The sequence below is a fragment of the Eleutherodactylus coqui genome, chromosome 2 (genome assembly GCF_035609145.1).
Source record: "Eleutherodactylus coqui strain aEleCoq1 chromosome 2, aEleCoq1.hap1, whole genome shotgun sequence".
NCBI classification, from domain to species: domain Eukaryota; kingdom Metazoa; phylum Chordata; class Amphibia; order Anura; family Eleutherodactylidae; genus Eleutherodactylus; species Eleutherodactylus coqui.
In genome coordinates, this window is record NC_089838.1 from 310554451 (window position 1) to 310576986 (window position 22536).

A 22536-nucleotide genomic window follows, 5' to 3' on the forward strand; every position below is an offset into this window, starting at 1 on the left:
ATGCAATGGGATATATTTATGTACCGCCGGTGGCTTCCTGGCACCCACCCATGCTGTGGGTCCACAGAGAATTATAAATGCATCTGTTTCCACTTCTAAAGAACCCCAGTCTGACTGGGGCATGCAGTGAGGGCCGAAGCCCACCTGCATTAAGCACGACATTACTACCTCAGCTGTGTTGGGCAATGCAATGTGATATTTCTATGTACCGCCGGTGGGTTCCAGGGAGCCACCCATGCTGTCGGTCCACAGGGACTTCACAATAGGGAGTTGTACCTGCCTGTGTCTATGAATTAAAAACCGCGGTCTGACTGGGGCATGCAGACACCTTGACAGAATGAATAGTGTGTGGCACATAGGTTCCCCATTGCTATGCCCACGTGTGCAGCTCCTGATGGCGGTGGCACAGGATTATATTTCTCATTGCTTCTGTACAGCATTGTGGGCTATCGCCCCGCCCCTTTTAAAGAGGGTCGCTGCCTAGCCGTGCCAACCCTCTGCAGTGTGTGCCTGCGGTTCCTCGTCATGGCAGACGCACTTATAAATAGACATGAGGGTGGTGTGGCATGAGGGCAGCTGAAGGCTGTGCAGGGACACTTTGGTGTGTGCTGTGGGGGGGGGGGGGGGGTTGGGCAGCATGTAACCCAGGAGAAGTGGCAGTGGAGTGTCATGCAGGCAGTGATTGTGCTTTGTTGGAGGTAGTGTGGTGCTTAGCAAAGGTATGCCATGCTAATGAGGGCTTTTCAGAAGTAAAAGTTGTTGGGGGGGGGGGGGGGGGCCCACTCTTGCCGGTATTGTGGCTTAATAGTGGGACCTGGGAACTTGAGATGCAGCCCAACATGTAGCCCCTCGCCTGCCCTATCCGTTGCTGTGTCGTTCCCATCACTTTCTTGAATTGCCCAGATTTTCACACATGAAAACCTTAGCGAGCATCGGCGAAATACAAAAATGCTCGGGTCGCCCATTGACTTCAATGGGGTTCGTTACTCGAAACGAACCCTCGAGCATCGCGATAATTTCGTCCCGAGTAACGAGCACCCGAGCATTTTGGTGCTCGCTCATCTCTAAAGCCTATACAAACACTGGCAGTGTCAGGAAGCATCTGAGAGGTTAAAGTGCTGTCAGAGCTCCCGCCCAAATATCTGATTGGGGCGGAGCACCTGACAGCAGCAGGACAATCAGAGAGTGCTGAGAGAACCTCCCTCAGAACTAGCAGATCCAACTAGTTCAAAGGAGATGCAGCAGGCTGCCATGGCAATAGGAACGCGGCGCTGGGCAGCAGTTGCCATGTTCCTAGCACCTCTGCGCCATATAGGAGCCGAGTGGCCAGGAGTGGTGACCAGTGTCGGAGTCCCCCTGCGCCGCACACCCGCCACAGGGGCAATAGTGTCCGCCGTGTGGCCACGGCGACCACAATATCTGCCCATGCTGACATGCACATGGTGCATTAACCCTTGACCTGCTTAACAAGGCAACAGGTCTTTGCCTGTGTTGAAGGCACCATGTCCCAATGTTGTCGCAACCGAGAAGCCGCGATAGTGAGGACAGAGATTGCGCTGCTCTAATGGGGGTGCAGTACTTGAGTCATTGTAGTGGATTTCAATGGTCAGCACCCTAACAGAATTCCACAGTAACAAGTCACATGATGTATATTACAGTTATTAGGTATTTCATAAGTAAACTTTTCTAGCTGCTGATATGGAACAAACATGTTTTCATCCCAGATACTTCCTTCCTGATTCAGCAAATCTAAGCATAAAACCACTGAATATAGTCACCATTCCCTCTCTGACTATGGACTCCGAAAGCAGCTTTGATCATGAGAGACTTCATGATGAGGAAAGACCGTCAGGTACATTCATTTAACTTCTCTGCTTAGATTATTTGTATATTTTTTTGTATTTTCTGTTTTCTATGTTATTGCCTCTTTATGTTCTCCAGATTAGTGACTGACGACTGTAAGTAAGCAGCAGTCAGTAATGTCAATCTATGGAGAACAGTCCAAGGCACCAGAGGCATCCAAAACATAAGACACTGTCTTTATTTATCTCCTTGACATGCAGTACTGCTCATGCTGTATTTACCTTATATCTGCATGACAATGGCCCTGCATGGCTGAAACTTGGGCTGCTGTGCATTTTTAACCCCTTAACACCACAAGATGTACGTTTACATCCTGGCTGCGGGATACTTAATGCAACAGGACGTAAACTAACATCCTGTGGCTGGTGCAGGATCAGAAGCTGAGCCATCCCACAGTGGGAGCCAACTGTGACTGGTAGCCGTTCTCCTGCTGCAACAGCATGGATAGATAAGAACTATCCCCGCTGTTAACCCTCTACATGACACAATCTGTGTAGATTGCGGCATGCAAAGTGTTAACAGAGGGGGCAGACTTCCTCTGTGACATCATCGGCCCTCCGCAATTACATCACAGAGTGTGCATGGGTTGCCATGGCAAAAGAATGCCAGATACGGGGCTCCTGGCTTGCCATTATGTATGCTCAGTACACGAAGATGAAACATAAAACTAAGCAATGCGTTTCAAAGGCTAAACACCTTCCAGCTTTTTTAGGAACCTGACCTATTCCCATCAAAGGCATTTACACACTCACTCGCTGCCCTTGTGTGATTCACTGACGGCGCCCATTTTCCTCCAGCCGAAAATGAATCACCCAGCAGTAGCCCGTGGTGACTCCCTAGTGGCGGCCATATTCTTCTGGCGGGCTGCCCTGCCAACCATTTGGCGTGTGACGATCCCCTTCCACCGTTGCCACTTATAAATATAGCGATTAGCATTTACTCCTATTATTGCTGATGGGACACATTTTTATTAGACAAGTATGACTATATGGCCGCCCATCCAAGTGGCCACATCTGATTGGTGAGTAGCTGAAAGCCAATCAAGTACCATGTTTTTTACACTACTGTGATTTATAAATGCCTTTGATGTGAACGGGTCACTTGCTTGAAAAAAGGCAGGTGTTTAGCCTTCGAAACGCGTTGCTTAGTTTTTTTTTTTTTTTTTTGTATATTTTGTACTGTTATTGCTCATCTCACTTTTGGAATAAAGCCTGTAGAAGCCATTTATAACATCCTTTCATTTCTGAATTGCGCACCTGGAGATAGAGGAGACCGGATGGTTCCAAAGGCTGCATATGATAAGACTGTCACAGGAATGTCCCCACAACATTGTCACACTTCGATGGCTGCCTGGTCTCTAGATTTATTGCCAATAGAACATGTATGGGACCATCTGGGACTTCAACTTTGACAGCCTACATGTTTGACGATCTAGAGGTTCAGTTACAGCAAATGTGGACTGGTATGCCATAGGATACCATACAGAATCAGCAAGCCTTCATGCCCGCTCATATCACATCTTGTATCCAAACAAGAAGTAGCCCAACAGGGTACTAGAGCCTCAATGCTCGTCTGTATCACATCTTGTATACAAGCTAGAGTCGGTACAACAGGGTGCTAGAGCCTCCATGCCCTCGCGTATCACATCTTGTATCCAAGCTAGAGGTGGTACAACAGGGTACTAGAGCCTCAATGCTCGTCCGTATCACATCTTGTATACAAGCTAGAGGTGGTACAACAGGGTGCTAGAGCCTCCATGCCCTCCTGTATCACATCTTGTATCCAAGCTAGAGGCGGTACAACAGGGTACTAGAGCCTCAATGCTCGTCCGTATCACATCTTGTATACAAGCTAGACGCAGTACAACAGACTGCTAGAGCCTTCATGCCCGCCCATATCACATCTTGTATCCAAGCTAGAGGTGGTACAACAGGGTACTAGAGCCTTCATTCCCGCCCATATCACATCTTGTATCCAAGCTAGAGGTGGTACAACAGGGTACTAGAGCCTCCATGCCTGCCCATATCACATCTTGTATCCAAGCTAGAGGTGGTACAACAGGGTACTGTAGCCTCCTTGCCTGTCTGTATCACATCTCAAATCCCAGCTAGAGGTTGTACAACAGGGTACCAGAGCCTCCATGCCCACCCGTATCACATCTTACATCCAAGCTAGAGGCAGTAAAATAGGATACAACAGGGTACTAGAGATTCCATGCCCACCTGTATCACATCTTACATCCAAGCCAGAGGAGGTACAACAGGGTACTAGAGCCTCCATGCCCACCTGTATCACATCTTACATCCAAGCTAGAGGCAGTACAATAGGGTACAACAGTGAACTAGAGCCTCCATGCCAGCCCGTATCACATGTTTTACGCAATTAGCGAAGGCAGTGCTCCTGAGATCAGGAAGTGTGGGATAGATATGCGGCAAAAAAATAAGGTGACTCACCTGGTGTGATGGGGCCGCCCAGAGGGAGGGCAGTCTGCCACGCCTGAAGTCCCAGTAGACAGTAAAAATCAGAGATTTTCTTGGTCCACTGACCCTGGTCACATGGACATCTGACAGATAGGGAGAGCGTCAATGGGGACTCCGAATGGGAATATCACATAACAAGAGAAAAAGTAGACAATGCGGGAGAAAAAAACCCCAGTGCTCCAGGTGGCAAACCATAGGCTGGTAGTGAATAAATAGGTCACTTACTTCACATGGAAATCTCAGATGAGAACACCTCTTAATCCTGTTTGGCGGTCGATCACAGGAATGGTTTTACAGTAATCCAGCAGGATGGCATTTCAAAATCTTATATTAAATTAAAGTGTATTGGCTTAATTTTCTATATAAAGACAAACAATAGATATCAAACACATACAGTAGTGGGCAATGCGTTTCGGTATTCTCTTACCATCTTTATCAAGCCTCTAAGGGGGCAGTGGCACCATACGGTGTTTACCCGGTAAATACAATCTTCTAAGCTTCCAGGAATGGGTTCCTCCCCGCTCAAGGGTCTTGAGCACAAGCTTGCGTTCCAGTTACCATGGTGCTAGGGGAGAGACGCTTGTGAACGCTCTATTGATTTGTTAGGCATCACAGGGAGGCATGGTTAAAGAGAGGGGTGTGTCCTAACGACAGTGGTAGTCCCCTAGACATACGAGCAGATATAAGCTGCAAGAGATGTGGCTGAGGGCAGCATCACTGAAGGGGGAAACTCCAAAACATTACCTATCACGTGACAATGACATAGCAGTATTGTGTGGGGTATGGGCTGAAATGTCACTGTGCATGTCATAGCTGCAGCTCGCTCTCACCTCTCCACTGCCTGTATCACATTTTGTATCCAAGCTAGAGGTGGTACAACAGGGTACTAGAGCCTCCATGCCCACCTGTATCACATCTTGTATCCAAGCTAGAGGCAGTACAACAGGGTACTAGAGCCTCCATGCCCACCTGTATCACATCTTGTATCCAAGCTAGAGGCAGTACAACAGGGTACTAGAGCCTCTATGCCCACTCGTATCACATCTTGAATGCAAGCTAGAGGCAGTACAACAGGGTACTACATAGTAACATAGTATGTTAGGCTGAATGAAGACAATGTCCATCTAGTTCAGCCTATATCAACCCCCTAGTTGATCCAGAGGAAGGCTAAAACCCCAAGAGGCAGAAGCCAATTAGCCCATTTCGGGGAAAATTCCTACCCGACTCCATAATGGCAATCAGATTCTGATACTAGAGCCTCTATGCTCACCCATGTCATATCTTGTATCCAAGCTAGAGGCGGTACAACAGGGTACTAGAGCCTCTCCGCAAGGAGTCAGCTCTCCACAATAAATGATCCTTTTGCTCTATATACACTATAGTAATATTGTATCACTATACATATACTTATATCAGTGTTACAATCACACAGAAAGTTTCACTTGATTCCAATAATTTCTTCTTGGTGCTTGATTTTTTTTGACTATAAACATATTACTATCAATGGTGGTTTGGTGTAAGGCATGCTGAGTACAGGTGGTACATGGGGAACAATCTTGCTTTCTTGTCATTTAATGTTGTTTAAATCTAAAGATGATTTTAAGACTTTTTCTAATATATTTAATTAACAGATTCAGCCTGCTTTTAATAGAAGAAAATAACTGATGGAATGTGGCTGACGGCTGTTGCTCCTATTCAGCTGAGGACTGTTGCTAGGGAAAATCTATGTCAAAAGGAACTTCCACAGTAAAAGGTAAGGGGGACAGCAAACTGCAGGTGCCATAAAAAATTACATCCATTAGGCCTCATGTCCACTCAAAAAATACAATCCGCGCAGAATCTGCCGCGGATTTCCACGGCGGATTCTGCATGGATTTGCTTTAAATGGCATTTTTTCGCATGCAGATGTGATAGCAATGTTGCCGATCCGCGCGGATTCAGGAATCCGCGGCAAATGGAGCATGCCGCGTTTTTTCTCCCTCGCATGAAAAACGGAATTCTTTTAAAATGCCATCCGCGGGTGCAAAAATCAGTTTAATGGACCCGCGGATGGCCAATGATTCCCTATGGGCAAAATCCGCTGCGGATTCCGCAATTCCATTTACCCAGTGGACATGAGGCCTTAGGATGTGTCTTACCTCCTTCAAAGGCATTAAAAATAGCGATGTTTCGACTACATCAGGTACTATTTGTCAAGCTTGATAAAGACTACATGATGTAGTTGAAACGTCGCTAATTTTAATGGCTTTGAAGGAGGTAAGACACATCCTAATGGATGTAATTTTTTATGGCATCTGCAGTTTGCTGTTCTCCTTACCTTTTACTGTGGATGTTTTGAGGGCTTGGGTCCTGCCTGTGCTTGGACGTGCAAACTAAACCGCTTCCTTGGGAAACTGAATGTGCTGCGAGGAGTGCTACTGTGAAACAACTCTATGCTGGTAAAGGAACTTGTCATCAGATTTTAGTAATCTAAGCCAAGAGCAGCTCTACAATATTGACATTGCTGTGTTCTCCGCAGTCCTCAGACGAGGATGATGCAGTAAGCATCCTCTACGTAGCGCTGCCAAGTCTAGCGTGCGCCATGAGGTTGTCAAGCCCAATGCATGTACAAATGCACTATTCCTTCTATGGGACACATCTGAGGAGATGGACTTTGTGAACTCAGAGGCTGCTAGCAGAGACAGTTCGGCACTTAGACCCCCCGTCAGTGCAGACAGTACTGGATGTAGACAGCGCTGTCAATATTGCAGCAGCCTGGGTTGGTGCTTCAGCGCAATCTCCATTCCCATGAATTCAATGGTAGCTGTGCTTGCAGTACCAACCATGGCTGTTGCAATATGGGCAGCACTATTCTCTTCAGTGCTGTCTATCATGACATTGGGAACGGCAAACAGCTGATCGGCAGGTAGCCCGAGCGTTGGCTCCATGTCAATCAACTTTTGATGACCACCAAGTGTAAATAATACAAGTTCCATATGAATAACACCAAGCATTGGTCTTGTAAACTGTGCTAAATGTGAAAATTGTATAACATTTTATTATATAAAGCTTTAATTTGCTGAAACTGGAACCAATTTTCAACAGTGCCTCAGTGCCGCTCTTTGGAAGATCCAGCCTGCTAGCATGAGCATTTCACTAGTAAAGTTCCTGTGATTAGTCATAGTCAACGGCCAATCAGTGCATCACATTGAAGGCAAGTAAAGGGTATTTTACTTGAAGCGCAACCCTTATTTAAAGGGGTGGTCTCGCGAGAGCAAGTGGGTCTATACACTTCTGTATGGCCATATTAATGCACTTTGTAATATACATCGTGCATTAAATATGAGCCATAAAGAAGTTATTCACTTACCTGCTCCGTTGCTAGCGTCCCCGTCGCCATGGTTCCGTCTAATTTCGGTGTCTTCTTGCCTTTTTAGACGCGCTTGCGCAGATCCGTCTTCTCCCTTCTTCTCCCTTCGGCTCCGCTCGGCAGCATCGGCATTTTGGCTCCGCCCCCTTGTACGCATCATCGCGTAGCTCCGCCCCATGACGTGTGCCGGTTCCAGCCTCCTGATTGGCTGGAATCGGCACATGACGGGGGCGGAGCTACGCGATGACGCGAAAAGGGGGCGGAGCCAAAACTCCGATGCTTCCAAGACCAGCCGAAGGGAGAAGATGCATCTGCGCAAGCGCGTCTAAAAAAGCAAGAAGACACCGAAGTTAGACGGAACCATGGCAACGGGGACGCTAGCAACGGAGCAGGTAAGTGAATAACTTCTGTATGGCTCATATTTAATGCACGATGTATATTACAAAGTGCATTAATATGGCCATACAGAAGTGTATAGACCCACTTGCTTTCGCGAGACCACCCCTTTAAGATCACGATTTGTATAGAATTGCACTATTTTTAGGAGTCTAGTGTTTATTGTTAACTCCTGTCCCATTTCCCATCATGAGCGTATTGTGCATGCAGTTCACATTTCCAGATAAGGTGGGTCTCTTTTATCAAAACTGTCCTCATTGCAGGTCAGAAGTTCTTGGAGGTCAGTGGTGGCCGCTTTCAACATCTTCTGTGATGACTCTGAACTTACCAAGAAGCAGAGCGAGCGTGAGATATCAGCATCCCAAACACAAATCTTGTGAAATTACTGGGTTGTGTTTAAGTGAAATACCCTGCAGATATAATCAGGGGGCGCTGCCTTCTTGAACTGCCTCACTGCAAAGTGATAGTGTTACGTAAGCTATGTGTACTGTAGTGCCATCTACTTGTGCTACATTTACCATACAATTACATGTAGTGTGCTGCCCTCTACCTTTACCAAATGGACCAAACTACTGTCTACTAGTTTTATCTGTACAGTAAGTGAATTGGATGTTTTTCTGCAATACCGAGACGAGCCACTGCAGAGGGAACATAGCTGTTCGCTTCCTGCTAAAATCAGCTTTCTACATGAATGCACCAGCCCAGCAAACAGCTGATCAGCGGGGGTCCCAGGCAGCAACCCCCAGCCGATCTACTATTGACGACCTATCCTGAGGATAGGCTATTAGCAGGTTTTAAGATGAACAACCCCTTTAAGACTCTAATTTGAGAGAGCATTATGCAAAGACAGCTATAAGGACATTCTGCACAGTCCGAGGGCCGACTATGAAATCAAGTCAAAATATACCAGGCTGGTAAATATCAGTATATATTACATTACTGCGTCTTCTCATTACAGGCAGAAGGTGGTACGATTCTTACACCCGGAAACCAGAATGGATTTCCTATGGGCTGCTGGCCCTACTGTATGTTCTCATCCTGGCCCTCTTTATTACTGTATATTCTGGAGGTAATAATGGTTTCTTATTGCTATTAAGTGTCACAATTCAGTGAATTCTGATGGGATTGTAATACCTGGGCATTCAGTACACGGTGACATGAAACTCTGGCAAATTGTGGTCATTGTGGTTCCGCCCTAATTGTTCCCTGTGATGAACAAGAGTTTGACCACGTCAAAATTTTAGTGATGCTTTAGATGTCCTGCAGACAGCAGACTGTGAGAAGCCTATATAGCCTGCAGTATGCCTATAGCAGGGATGTACATAGAAGAGAGAGGGTTCTATAGCAAAGATCAGATGGGTCCCTAATTTTGGGGATGGGTTTAACAACTCAGGACAGAAAGGCCCATTGTTTCATTCACCCAAAATGCCTTTTTTATGATCCTTGGGCCGCTTCCCCATTCCCTTTTTTTGTCATATTGCTCTTCTTCTAGAGGGAAGTCCTGCAGAGACCACGAAGTTACAAAGGGCATGGTGCCAACCAAAGCTGGGCCTCCTTTTTAGAAGTTCCCCATAGTAGTTACATGGGCTGACTCTTCGGTATATAAGCCTTTGGTCTACGCAACGTCATACTGGTCCACACTATGACTTATCAAATGCTTTACCCGCCCCTACATAAGGTTTCTTTGATGAGAGGAGTAAAGGTAGCCTGAGGGTGGACATTTGTTAAGATGTTTTATATAGTAATAAAGTTGGTAATCACTGCCTTGGAGGTATTAACTAATATAAAAATTACACTTTATTTTACAGGCAATGTCTCCAGTACCAGTAAACATTTGGTCACTTTAAAAGAGATGAATGCCTTTAGGGAAAGAGGTAATATATAATGTTTGTGTGTTCATCATTGTAAGAGCAGAGTCTACAAGGTGGCCATACACCTTCAGTGATGGTGGGCTGAACCTTCATTCGTCCAACAGCCATTCCTCCTGATCTCCTCATACACATGCGGGCTCGGTTTGGCCACTCATGCATCTGTTCTCAATAGGAAGAGTGGAGTAAATCATTACCAGAATTCCTGCCTGATTTTTTTTTCTTTCCCCAAGACATCTGCCGAATGAACACCAGCTGAACATCTAAAACACATTAGACAGTGGCTTGGGTTCAGCCAACCTTAGTTTAATGTGTACGGCCATCTTTACTTATTATCCAAACTAGTGGAGGTTCTACCTATATCAGGGGCTAAAGTTTCATGGCCTGGGTGCGAAAGTTCAGCTTGGACCTCGCTCCCTTCCCCAAATTCTCTTCATGCCAGGCAAACCAGGGACCAATAGTTCAAGTACTTGCGGAGACAGACAATAAAAGTAAGAATAAAAAGAGCAAAAAAATGTCCAGGTAAAAAAAAATTACTTATACTATGACCAATATTACCCCCATACAGTCATACAGTAACCATATAGAATTAGATACCAGCTCTACACGGCACTTCGATGACTGTATAAGTGATCACAGATGATGTTCCCTCTGACTGAAGATGTCCGCTTTCTCTTTTCTTCTATATTCAGTCCATGACAGCTTCTCCAGGTCATAATTTGTCCCTTCAGAAATTGATATACAAACCTATTTAGTTCCTTGCTTTTTCAGCATCTTTCCTATGTTATCTACAGCTCTACATGATCTCCCCATCCATTGTGCCTCAGACAGTAATTACACAGTAAGAGCCACTATTAGTCCCCTTCTCACTCACAGTAATAGTGCCCTTATGGCTGTCAGTGCCGTTTCCTCTTTGACCCTGTCTCCTTATCCTCTCTGGTATTCTGATGTACTGGAGTGAAGGAGACAGGGCCGTGGAGGAAAGAGCACTGACAACCTGTGATATTAAGGCGCTGTAGTCGTGAGAAGGATGTGAGCGGTCAGAGGGGTGAAGAATGTGTTTAATAAAAGGGAGAGGACTGCAAGTCTCCCATGTGATAAGGGTCCAGGTTGCAACTGCAACCCCTGCGACCCCTATAGCTACGCCACTGACCTATATATCTCAGTAGAGAAACCATCTAGATGGGTCTTAAAAAAAGTTTTTGCAATAGTTTTATTGATTTTCAATAAAGAGAATACAATGAAATGTATCATTATCCTTAACACATTAAAGAACAAGCGCGGTAAATATACGGCGCTTGGTCCTGGGCTTAAAGCCCACCAATAGTAAAATTACGGTGGGGATTTAAGCCTTCTGCTCTGCAATCAGTCAGAGGCAGGACAGGCTGTCAGCTTTGTAACAGCTGATAACAAGGATGAGAAGGCAGGAGGGGTTTTTAACCCTTTTTACCTTTTCCTTCCCCGAGTACACAGTGCTCAATGAGCGCTTCTGTACTGAAAAGTGAAAGTGGAAGTTTAACTTCCACTACGGGAGCCGGGGGTGGGGGTGGAGGGTCACATGACCGCCTGGATTCCCTGCTATAGCAGAGCTGCAGGGTCGTACTAGACCTGACCTGCTCTGCCAGTGACTAATGTCACTACAGGGGATGTTTTTCTTGTACGTGGGGCTCCTATGGATGCCCCAGCTACGGTGGAAAAGTGTCAAATAAAAAAACAAAAATATGTGAATGTCCCTGTAACAAAGTCCTCCAGGGAGTGGGGCGGCAATGACACTCTGGACTAGAAAGTGCATAAAACTTACTTCAGTTTTATTCTGTAAAGCACACTCCAGGCAAAGCAACAAAAAGTCCATTCAACATAATATATGCAGAGATGCACCACGCAGGGTGCTCAGAGGTTTCTTCAGGTCCATGCAGTAAGGTTGTACTCCCTGCTCAGCTTGTCAGACACTGACTCCTTAGAGCTGCAGTCATTTATGCCTCAGTAACGGAGTCAATGCCTACAGCTGAGTTCTCTAAGAAACAGGCTGAAGTTATGGACTGGATCACTACCCTGTCCATACTAAGCACCTGGGAGGGAGATATACTCCATCCACAACTTCACCCTTTAACTGCCTACACATCCCCCCCCCCCCTCTTCTCCAGACCGGAGGGCTGGGCCTTTTTGGTGACCAGACAATGCACCCTAGACAAGGCATCAGCATTACCTTATGATTTGCCTGGTCGATATTCGAGGGTGAACTTGAAGTTCTAAAGTGAAAGGAACCACCTCATCACCCTTGCATTATTTTCCTTATTTTGCTTCATCCAGGTCAAGGGGGAATGGTCTGACACCAATTTGAAATCTCCCCCCAAGAGATAGTACCTTAATGTTTCCAGTGCCCATTTTACTGCTAAACATTCACATTCAACAATAGCATAATTCTTCTCCACAGGAGATAGTTTCCGGCTTAAATACAATACTGGATGTTCTTACCCATTTATGGACTGGGACAACACTGCACCCAGCCCTACATTAGGAGCATCTGTCTGCACAATAAACTCTTTCGAGAAGTCGGCCGTTATCAATACTGGCTGTTGGCACAGAGAAGAGTTTAAATTTTGAAAGGCCTGCTCGGCCTCGGCTGTCCATGCCATCATTACCAATTTGCCCCCTTTCGTCAAGTCCGTAAGTGGTGCCGCAATAGAGGCAAAGTTAGGCACAAACCTACGGTAGTACCCGGTCATTCCTAAAAAGGCTCTGACCTGTTTTTTTGTTAAAGGTCTAGGCCATGCCTGTGTGGCCTCTACCTTGTTGACCTGGGGTTTAATGACGCCATGGCCAATAACATAGCCAAGGTACTTGGCTTCCTCCAGGGCTAGTGCACATTTTCCAGGGTTTAAGGTTAAACCTGTTCCTTTTATGGCATCCATGACTGCCTGTACATTCCCAAGGTGACTCTCCTAATCGGCACTATAGACTACAACGTCGTCTAGGTACGCGGCAGAATCGTTATGGTGAGACCTCAAAATCCTATCCATTAACGTTTGAAAGGTAGCAGGCGAGCCATGTAGTCCAAACGGCATGTCTTTGTACTGAAACAAGCCCTCTGGGGTTGAGAAGGCTGTTTTCTCTTTGGCCTTGTCAGTCAGAGGTATTTGCCAGTACCCTTTGGTTAGGTCAAGTGTGGTGATATATCTGGCATTACCCATTCTCTCAATTAATTCATCCACCCTGGGCATGGGATATGCATCACATTTGGAGATTTCGTTTAACTTCCTGAATTCATTGCAAAATCTCCAAGTACTGTCCAGTTTCGGAACTAACACAATGGGGCTTGACCCCACTCTTTTTAATTCCTCTATCACCCCTAATTTCAGCATACGCTTAACCTTGTCAGAAACTGCTTCCCTACGTGCTTCTGGAATCCTATACGGTTTTAAGTTTACCTTCATTCCAGGTTCAGTTATGATATCATGTGTTATGACGTGTGTACGACCTGGCAGGTCAGAGAATTTGTCTCTGTTTCTTTGCAGGAACTCTTTTGCCTCCTGCCGTTGTCACATCGAAAGAGCCTCACCTACTCTAACATCGGGCAGGGAGGCCTGCGGCACACCCCTCCTAATGCTTGAGGTAGCCAAAGCTTTTCTGTCCTTCCAGAGTTTTATTTAATTAACATGGTACACTTGATACGGCTTCCTTTTTCGCAGCTGGTGTACTCTATAGTTTACATCACCTCCCTTCTCAATGATTTCGTAGGGACCCTGCCATCTAGTGAGGAATTTACTCTTTACAGTAGGCACCAAGATGAGAACTCGGTCACCGGGACTAAAAGTTCTCACCCTGGCAGAACGATTGTACACTCTGCTTTGGGCCTCCTGTGCCCTCTGCAAGTGTAGGCCTTCTGCGGTTCCGCAGTGAGGAACGGTGCTAGAACCTCGACCCACTCAGCCTTGATGAGTTTCTCTCGTTCGGCGGTTCTCTCAAACACAGTCAGATAGGCCTCAATATCATCGTCAGGAGTCATCATTTGCAGAAATTTCTGCACAGCCTCTCTGGGTCTAGCTGTAGTCAGACACTGTCAGACACTATCAGCTTGTCAGACACTGACTCCTTAGACCTGCAGTCTTTTATGCCTCAGTAACGGGGTCAATGCCTACAGCTGAGTTCTCTGACAACCAAGCTGAAGTTATGGACTGGATCGCCACGCTGTCCATACTAAGAGCCTGGGAGGGAGATATACTCCATCCACAACTTCACCCTTTAACTGCCTACAGTCCCTCAGAGGTCTTATATAACGTCATGGGGGACATAGATAGTAAAAAACATAATTAGGCCGCCTGCAGACGAGCGGAAATCCCGCCGCGGGATTTCCCGCGGGATTTCCGCCGCTGAAAGTCTGCATAGGAGTGCATTACAATACGCACTCCTATGCAGACGGCCGCGGTTTGGCCGCGCGAAATCTCGCGCGGCAAACAAACCGCGGCATGTCCTAATTTTCTGCGGGGCACGCACTCACCCGGCCGCCGGCTCCGGTCTGCGCATGCGCCGGCTGCGCGGCAGCCGGCACATGAAAGAGCCGGGGCCGCCAGGCGCGGGTGAGTACGCGCTCGCCCCTGCAGGCTCTGGGGTCGGATCGCGCGGCGAGATTTCTCGCTGCCGGATCCGACCCGCTCGTCTGCAGGCGGCCTTACATAGATAAGTAAAACATAATTGCATAGATAAGTAAAACAAAATTATAGAATAAAACAACAATATATACATAAGAACGAAAATAATCGACGCCAACCAAAACCATTGGTTTATGCGCCCTGTAATCCAAAACCATACATTTTATATATCAAACCGTCCGAAACAAATAGAGGAATCCATTCCCATACTTTATTCTAGCATAAATATACTAATAAAAAAAAAATAAGACAGAGTATTCAGGAACCAATGTAAGGACAAATAGATAACCATGAAACTTTGAGTAGTGGATCAACTTTTTAATATGCCCCTAATATTGCTTCCTCAATGTGAAAATGCAGGATAAGATACCCCAGAAGCAAATGAACCTGTGATGTAAAATTGTCAGTTCACCACAGAGGAGTGCAATTCCTTCATATGATGTTGAGTACAGACATTTTACATCCATACCGCTATCCCATTTTCTCATAGAATCGTTGAGTTGGAAGGAACTGCGAAGGTCATCTAGTCCAATCCCCTGCTCAATGCAAGATTCACTAAATCATCCCAGACAGATGTCTGCCCAGCCTCTGTTTGAACACTTCCATTAAAGGAAAATTCACCACCTCCTGTGTTCCACTCATTTATCACCCTCACTGTCAGAAAGTTTTTTCTAATGTCTAATCTGTGTCTCCTCCCTTTCAGTTTCATCCTATCCGATCCTCCCATCCTATCCGACCGCTCCTTCAGTGTTTGCTTTGCTGGCTCTACCTCCCTTCCTCTTGCTGTTGGGGTCCCCCACGGCTCGCTACTCGGCTCTCTCCTCTTCTCCATCTACACAACCCCCATTGGACAGACCATCAGTAGATTTGGCTTTCAGTACCACCTCTACGCTGACCACATCCAGTTTTACACCTCCTCCCATGACATCACAGAAACATTCTTCCAGAATGCCATTGACTGTCTGCTGTCTCTAACACTAAGGCTGGGTTCACACGGGGCGGATTTTCGTCGGAAATCTCGCGGTTTGGCCGCAGCAAAAACCGCGAGATTTCCGCCGGGAGAACCGCCGCGGTGGCTTTGAAGCGGCCCGGCCGCGCTGCGGCCGGCGCTCCCATAGAGGAGAGCGCGGCCGCAGTGAAGAATGGACCTGCTGTTTCTTTTGAAACTGCGGCTGCGGCCGCCGCAGCCGCGGTTTCAACCGGATTTACCGCAGCGGATTAGCCGTCCCGTGTGGACGAGATTTCTGAGAAATCTCATCCACATGGCTGGCTAATCCCGGGATTAGCGGCCGCGGGCGGTTTTGCCGCGGGCGGATCTGCTGCGGCAAAACCGTGGCAAATCCGCCCTGTGTGACCCTAGCCTATGTCCTCTCTCTACCTAAAACTAAACCTCTGAAATACTGACCTACTGGTGTTTCCGCCCTCTACTAACCGACCTCATCCTGACATCTCCATCTCAGTGTGTGGTACCACCATAACTCCCAGCATGCCTGCTGCCTTGGGGTTATTTTCAACCCTGATCTCTCCTTCACCCCCTACATCCAATCTCTCACCCGAACATGTCAGAACCACCTCAAGAACATCACAAGAATCTGCCCTTTTCTAACCGTGGACATGCTAAAAACCCTCACTGTTGTCCTCATCCACTCTCGGCTCGATTATTGCAACTCACTGCTGATTGGCCTCCCCTGCTCTAGACTCTACCTCCTCCAATCCATCTTGAATGCGTCAATCAGGCTCATCTTCCTGTCTAGCCGCTACTCAGACGCCTCTGCCCTGTGCCTGTCACTCATTACCCACATCCACAAAGCCCTCCACAGCGCCGCCCAGCCCTACATTGCTTCCCTCATCTCAATCCACCACCCAGCCCACGCTCTCCCTCCTTGATAAACATTTCAGATAATAATTTGCCTTTAGATAGCTTGCACGGAGGAACGAAATGTGATATCTTGGTGAAATGATCAACTATGACCCAGATGATCGTGTTCCCCAGCGAGGGCGGCAAATCAGTTATAAAATCCATGGACAGATGGGACCATGGCCTGGATGGAATGGGCAAGGGGAGAAGAGTGCCCTCAGGACGTCTCCTGAGACTCTTCCCCCTGGCGCAAACCGGACATGCAGTCACAAATGACTGGACATCCCTAGTGTTGCAGCCATTCTGAAGCCTGCACCTTGCTGGCAGGCCAGACCAGGTTTTGGGTGTGCCCTTGCTTCTCCGGGAGCTGAGGGGTGTGGTAGCTGCAGGAGTAATGTCAGTCAGCACCTGGTGCTGAGTAGCCTGGCTCCTACTTAAACAGCGCCAGCATTATCTCCTGTGCTGGTCAATTACTTCAGTTGCCTTTGGACAGCGACGGAGGAACACACCTTAGCTGAAGCTCTCCATGCTAGCTAAGTGCTTTTCTGTTTCATTTGGTTTTCTGTTTTGCCTTTCTTTTGTGCTAGGGCTCCCTGATAGGGATTTGTCAGTGGCCTAGGCACGCGTGTGGGCTCGCACTTGTCAGAGCGATCGGTCCGCCGAGTAGGCAGGGCCCCCTCCCGGGTTAGGGGACTATTGGGAGAGAATTCCCCTTAGTTTATGTTTCCTTTGCACAGTTTGTGCTTTTTGTTTGTGCTATTGTGGTTGCACGTCCGGAGGACGCAACACCTAGCCATATGAGGCCGCCAATAAATTCAACCTCTTAGCGGAGTCTAAATAAATGAGATTTTTATGGTCTTTGAGTACCGTGATCTGATGGTGTGCCCCTGGCAAAAAAATGCCTCCATTCCTCAAAATCCCACTTTATAGCTAGTAATTCCCGGTTGCCTATGTCGTAACTCCGTTCGGTAGACAAACACTTCCTGGAAAAATAGGCACACGGTCTGAGATTGGTGAGGGTGAAAGGACCTTGAGACAGTACCGCTCCCACTCCAAACTCGGAGGCGTCTACCTCCACCACAAACGGACAGGATAAATCAGGTTGGATGAGGCCGGGCGCTGAAGAGAAGGCAGCTTTCAGGGTAGAGAAGTCCGTAAGTGCATCAGAAGACCAGGTACTCACATCTGCCCCCCTTTTGGTGAGATCAGTTAAAGGCTTAGCTACCACAGAGAAGTTCTTAATGAACTTACGATAGTAGTTTGCGAACCGAAGGTAGTGCTGCAGAGCCTTCAAGGTGACAGGTTGAGCCCATTCCGTCATGGCTTTCACTTTCACCTGATCCATCTGAATATCGCATGGTTTAATGATATACCCTAAGAATGTAGTCACAGAGGCAGAAAGAAGTCTAATTTATTCGTCAAAGCCCTTCACAGTTTAGACATAAATTAAAATCAATTCCTTTTATTAGATAACTTTAAAAACACAGACGACAAGAACAGGGCACTACAAATAACCCTCTAAATTGCCAGAGGTATATAATTCTTAATCAAAGACAAGCGACTAGAGCTACTTAATTGATTTTATCGTACCCTTCCTTTATTTAGAGAAGGCACCATATGATATATGTTTATAAAGTAAGGTGATACGGTGGCTGTCGCTATGTCATAGAACTCTGGTCAAGGTGAGATCAAATATGTTTGATGTCATACAGTTTCATTGGTATTGAGAGAAACCCAATTCCTTTCCAATGACTGTTGATTGACTGTATGAACACACATGTTTTCAGTAGTTTGTGTTTACTATTCTTTTTATAATCTCAAATTGAGCATCCGTAGGCTCAGATTGTAGTACTTTTTAATCTCGACGCGTTTCTCCGCTAATTTAAGCGGGTCATCAGGAGATTAATTGAATATTATTATAGCTGTAGTTGCAATTTGATACCTTATTCCAGAGTTTTATTTACTCAATGTAAACTGATGCTTTACTCTGTCAGAAATGATGTAGGCAGTAGTAGTAGTAGTTCTTTTTCCTATATAGGATTTATGTATTTTCAGGAGAGAACAACCTTTGATGTTTAGGTGGTCTCTCTGTATAGGGCAGATCTATGATCTATATATTTTTCAGAGAAGGCAGTCTGTGATAAACATACAACCTCTCTATATAATATAGATCTACTACAATAAGATGTTCTTTTTATGTATGAGATTTGTATATTTTCAGGAGAGAACTACCTTTAATGTATAGGTAGTCTCTCTATATAATACAAGTCTGAGATCTATATATTTTTTATTATTATTTTTTAGAGGGAGATAGCAGTCTGTGATGAACAGGCAGCTTCTCTATGTAGTTTAGATCTGATAATTAGAGCATAGACTGGGAATTCCCATAGTCAGATAAACGCCTGTCTTACAAAGACTAGTGCAGGGTTGATTGCTATTGCTTTCTTACTAGCACTGCCTATTGCTGATATGCATTTTTCTGATCTAGAGTATGAGCGATAGCGCCTCTGGCCTGGATGGTAGGTCAGGGCTATACCCTAAGAATGATATTTTCTGAACACCAAAAACACATTTCTCAATCTTTGCAAACAATTTGTTAGTCCTGAGGTGAGACAGCACGATATGTACATGTGCACGGTATGTCTCCCAGTCAGAGGAGAAAATTAGGATGTCATCCAGGTATACCACGATGAACACGCCAATGATATCCTGAAAAATGGAATTCATATACCCTTGAAAAATAGCCAGAGAATTACATAAGCCGAAAGGCATAACCAGGTATTCAAAGTGGCCAAGAGGTGTATTAAAGGCCGTCTTCCACTCATCCCCTTCCCGTATACAGATTAGATTATAAGCTCCCCTCAGGTCGAGCTTAGAAAACCAATGGGCGACGGAAACCTGACTGAGGAGGTCGGGGATGAGCGGAAGAGCGAATTGGTTCCTGACGGTTATCTTGTTGAGCTCTCTGTAATCAATGCAGGGTCTGAGACCCCCATCCTTCTTCTTGACGAAGAAAAACCCGGCGCCCACAGGAGACTCCGAGGGTCAGATATGCCTCTTGGCCAAACTGTCCTGAATATAGTCCTTCATAGATTTCCGCTCAGAGACAGTTACATTGTAGATCCGACACTTTGGGAGTTTGGCACCTGGGATTAAATCAATTTTAGTCATATTCTCTATGAGGTGGCAATACTTCTGAAAGCTGTTAGGAGAAAACATCAGAAAATTCAAAGAGAAAGTATGGTAACTCAATACTCTCACAAGCAGAGATATCCATCTCCACAAGACTCATGGGATTGGCACATCGGGTGCCCTACTTGACCAGTTCCAATGTGTCCCAATTAATAATAGGGTTGTGTCCCCTCAGCCAAGGTAGCCTCAAGACTATGTCCACTGACAGGTCTTTCATGACGATTAATGTACAGGACTCAGCATGTAAGACTCCCACAGTAAACTTTAACTCTGGGGTAACAAGATTGACGAGGCCAGCCCGCAATGGAGTGGAGTCTACCCCAGAAACCTGAATCAGAGGATTTAAACGTAACAAGGAACCAAAAATTTGATCCACAAAATCAAACTTAACGAAATTTGCTGCATCCCCGGAATCAATAAAGGGTTGCCTGGCACGGAAGAAAGAACGAAATTCTAAGGTGCAGGGCAAGAACATCTTAGACACTATTGGGAGCACCATAGCTCCTAGACAGTCCTCCCTACAACTGACTAGGAGTAGAAGTTTTCCTGCTGCGGCTTCTTCCGACAGGTTGCAATCCGATGACCGGACTCTCCACAGTATAAACAGAGTCTTTTCTTCAGTTGGCATTCCCTTCACTGTTTGGGTGACATGGTTCCCAGTTCGATGGGTTCAACAGAGAGAGGGGAAAGGGTCTGGTCTTCCAAGGAGGTGGCTGGACAGACCAGGCTGGTCCGGTCGGATACAAAAGTCTGACCTTTTTTGGGCCAGTGTATCTGTCAGGAAACTGGGGTCCGGGAAATTGTGAGTCCCTGAAAACTTCCCGCAACCCCGGTCCCTACCTACTTGTTCCCCTAGGCTAGGTCCTAGGGTGACAACTGGGCGACAGTCCCTAGACTTCCTAGGGATGCGTAGCAGAGTCAGACTAACAGACAAATACAAGAGACAGACAAACACAAAGGCAGGTCAGGCAATCCAGGTTGGCAACGGGAAAAAACGCGGTACAAGGGGTCAGGCGAAGGCAAAGTCAAGTCCAGTCCAGAGCAGGTAAGTCAAAGCAGGAGATCAACACCAAGAAACGTGGGTGTAGCTGGAGACCAAACAAACAATGGCAGTGTCTGACAGAAACTGAGACGTTTAAATGCTGACAGAACTCCTGCCCCAGCAGCTGATTGGGGCGGGGAGCCTGACAGCAGCAGCACCCAATCACTGGACTCTGGGAGAACAGCCCCCAGTGCTTGCTAAGGACAGACAGAGACTCAGACATCCAGCAGCGAGTGCAGAGCAGAGACCCAGAACTCAAGCAGTGAGTGCAGAGCAGAGACCCAGAACTCAAGCAGTGAGTGCAGAGCAGAGACCCAGACCTCAAGCAGTGGTGCAGAACAAGCGCGCCCAGGTGTCATGGTAAAGGGGACGCAGCGTGGAAACCCGACTCATCTCCAGCAACCCAGCTAACAAGGCGGGAGCGTGCACCCAGAGCTGGTGTCCAGGACTATGGCGGCTAGGGCAGGTCACCAAAACCAGGGCTCCCCTGCACTGCACCCCCATAGCCCCGGTAATAGGACCAGTAGTGCGGGCACGGAGACCCCCAGAGCCACCAGACCTGACAGTTGCCTTGTCAATCCCATATTTGGTCATTTTTCAATAAGTATGTTATGAGATACTTTGTTAAATGCTTTACTGAAGTCAAGATATACTATATTGCATTTCCCTGATCAACCCAGTCAGTGATTCTGTCATAGAAGAAAATTAGATTAGTCTGTCATGACTTGATTTTTACAAATCCATGCTGGCTCTGGTTAGTTACTCCATCCTCATCCAAGAAATGTTGTTTAATAACTTGTTCAAACATCTTTCCCAGTATAGAAGTCAGGCTAACAGGCCTGTAGTTTCCTGGATCCACCTTCTTCCCTTTTTTGAAGATAAGCACAACATTTGCTCTTTTCCAATCTTCTGGGACTTCTGTTCTCAAGGAATTTTCAAAGGTTACAGCGAGTAGTTCAGCAATTACCTCCAATGCTTCTTTTAGTATCGTAGGATTTAATTCATCTGGTCCTGGAGACTCGAATTCATTTAAGTTATCTAAATGTTCCCTCACAATCTCTGTTTATAGATAGCCTGCATTCTTTAATACCTCTAATAGCACAGGGAAGGCCCTTTGATTTTACATTTACTTTCTGAGGCAAAACTGAAAAAATAGAACGTTAAAAGTTCGCCCTTCTCAACATCATTTTTAACCAATTCACCAATTTTATCTTGTAAACATCCAATAGTAACATTGACTTTTTTTTGCTTTTGACATATCCCCCAAATCCTTTTTTTATTCCTTTTGGCCTCTGTTGCAAGCCTCATTCATTATTAGCTTTTCTGACACTTGCCCTACAGTTTCTGCAGACTGCATTATATTCTTCTTTAGATATTCTCCCCTCGTTCCATTTGCTAAACATATTTTTCTTTGTTTTTAACATGTGTGCAAGTTCTGTGTTCATCCATCCTGGTCTCTTTAAATGCTTCCCATTCTTCCTTCTTTTAGGGATTGATAACGATTGTGCTTTGAGAATCTCATTTCACAATATTTCCCAAACATCTTGGACATTTCTGTCCTAAAGAACATCCAGCCATTGGATTCTTCCTACCCTCTTTCTGAGTCCATTAAAATCTGCCTTTCTGAAATCCAACCTTGAGGTCTGAGTTTTCTCAGGTCTTCCTCCCCTTGTTATCCAATAGCATGATCGCTGCCTCCTAGAGTCCCAGCCACCCCTACTTCCTCTAACATTTCCTCCCTGTTGGTAAGAATTAGGTCCAAGATAGCAAATGCCCTTGTTTTCACTTCTAATTTTTGGAAGATGAAGTTGTCAGCAAGAGCGGATAAGAATTTGTTAG

General features: G+C 46.1%; 1 protein-coding gene across 1 annotated transcript in view; it reads left to right on the forward strand.

Moving 5' to 3' along the window:
- The first annotated feature begins 1727 nt into the window (after positions 1 to 1727).
- The window catches only part of LOC136610860 (hepatic lectin-like), a 34309-nt gene continuing 13500 nt past the window's right edge, over positions 1728 to 22536 (forward strand). Inside the window, exons 1-3 of the mRNA XM_066590059.1 lie at positions 1728 to 1852; positions 9047 to 9157; positions 9897 to 9962. Coding sequence (XP_066446156.1) covers positions 1795 to 1852; positions 9047 to 9157; positions 9897 to 9962 — 235 coding nt within the window. The 5' untranslated portion in view covers positions 1728 to 1794. The remainder of the gene's footprint in view (positions 1853 to 9046; positions 9158 to 9896; positions 9963 to 22536) is intronic.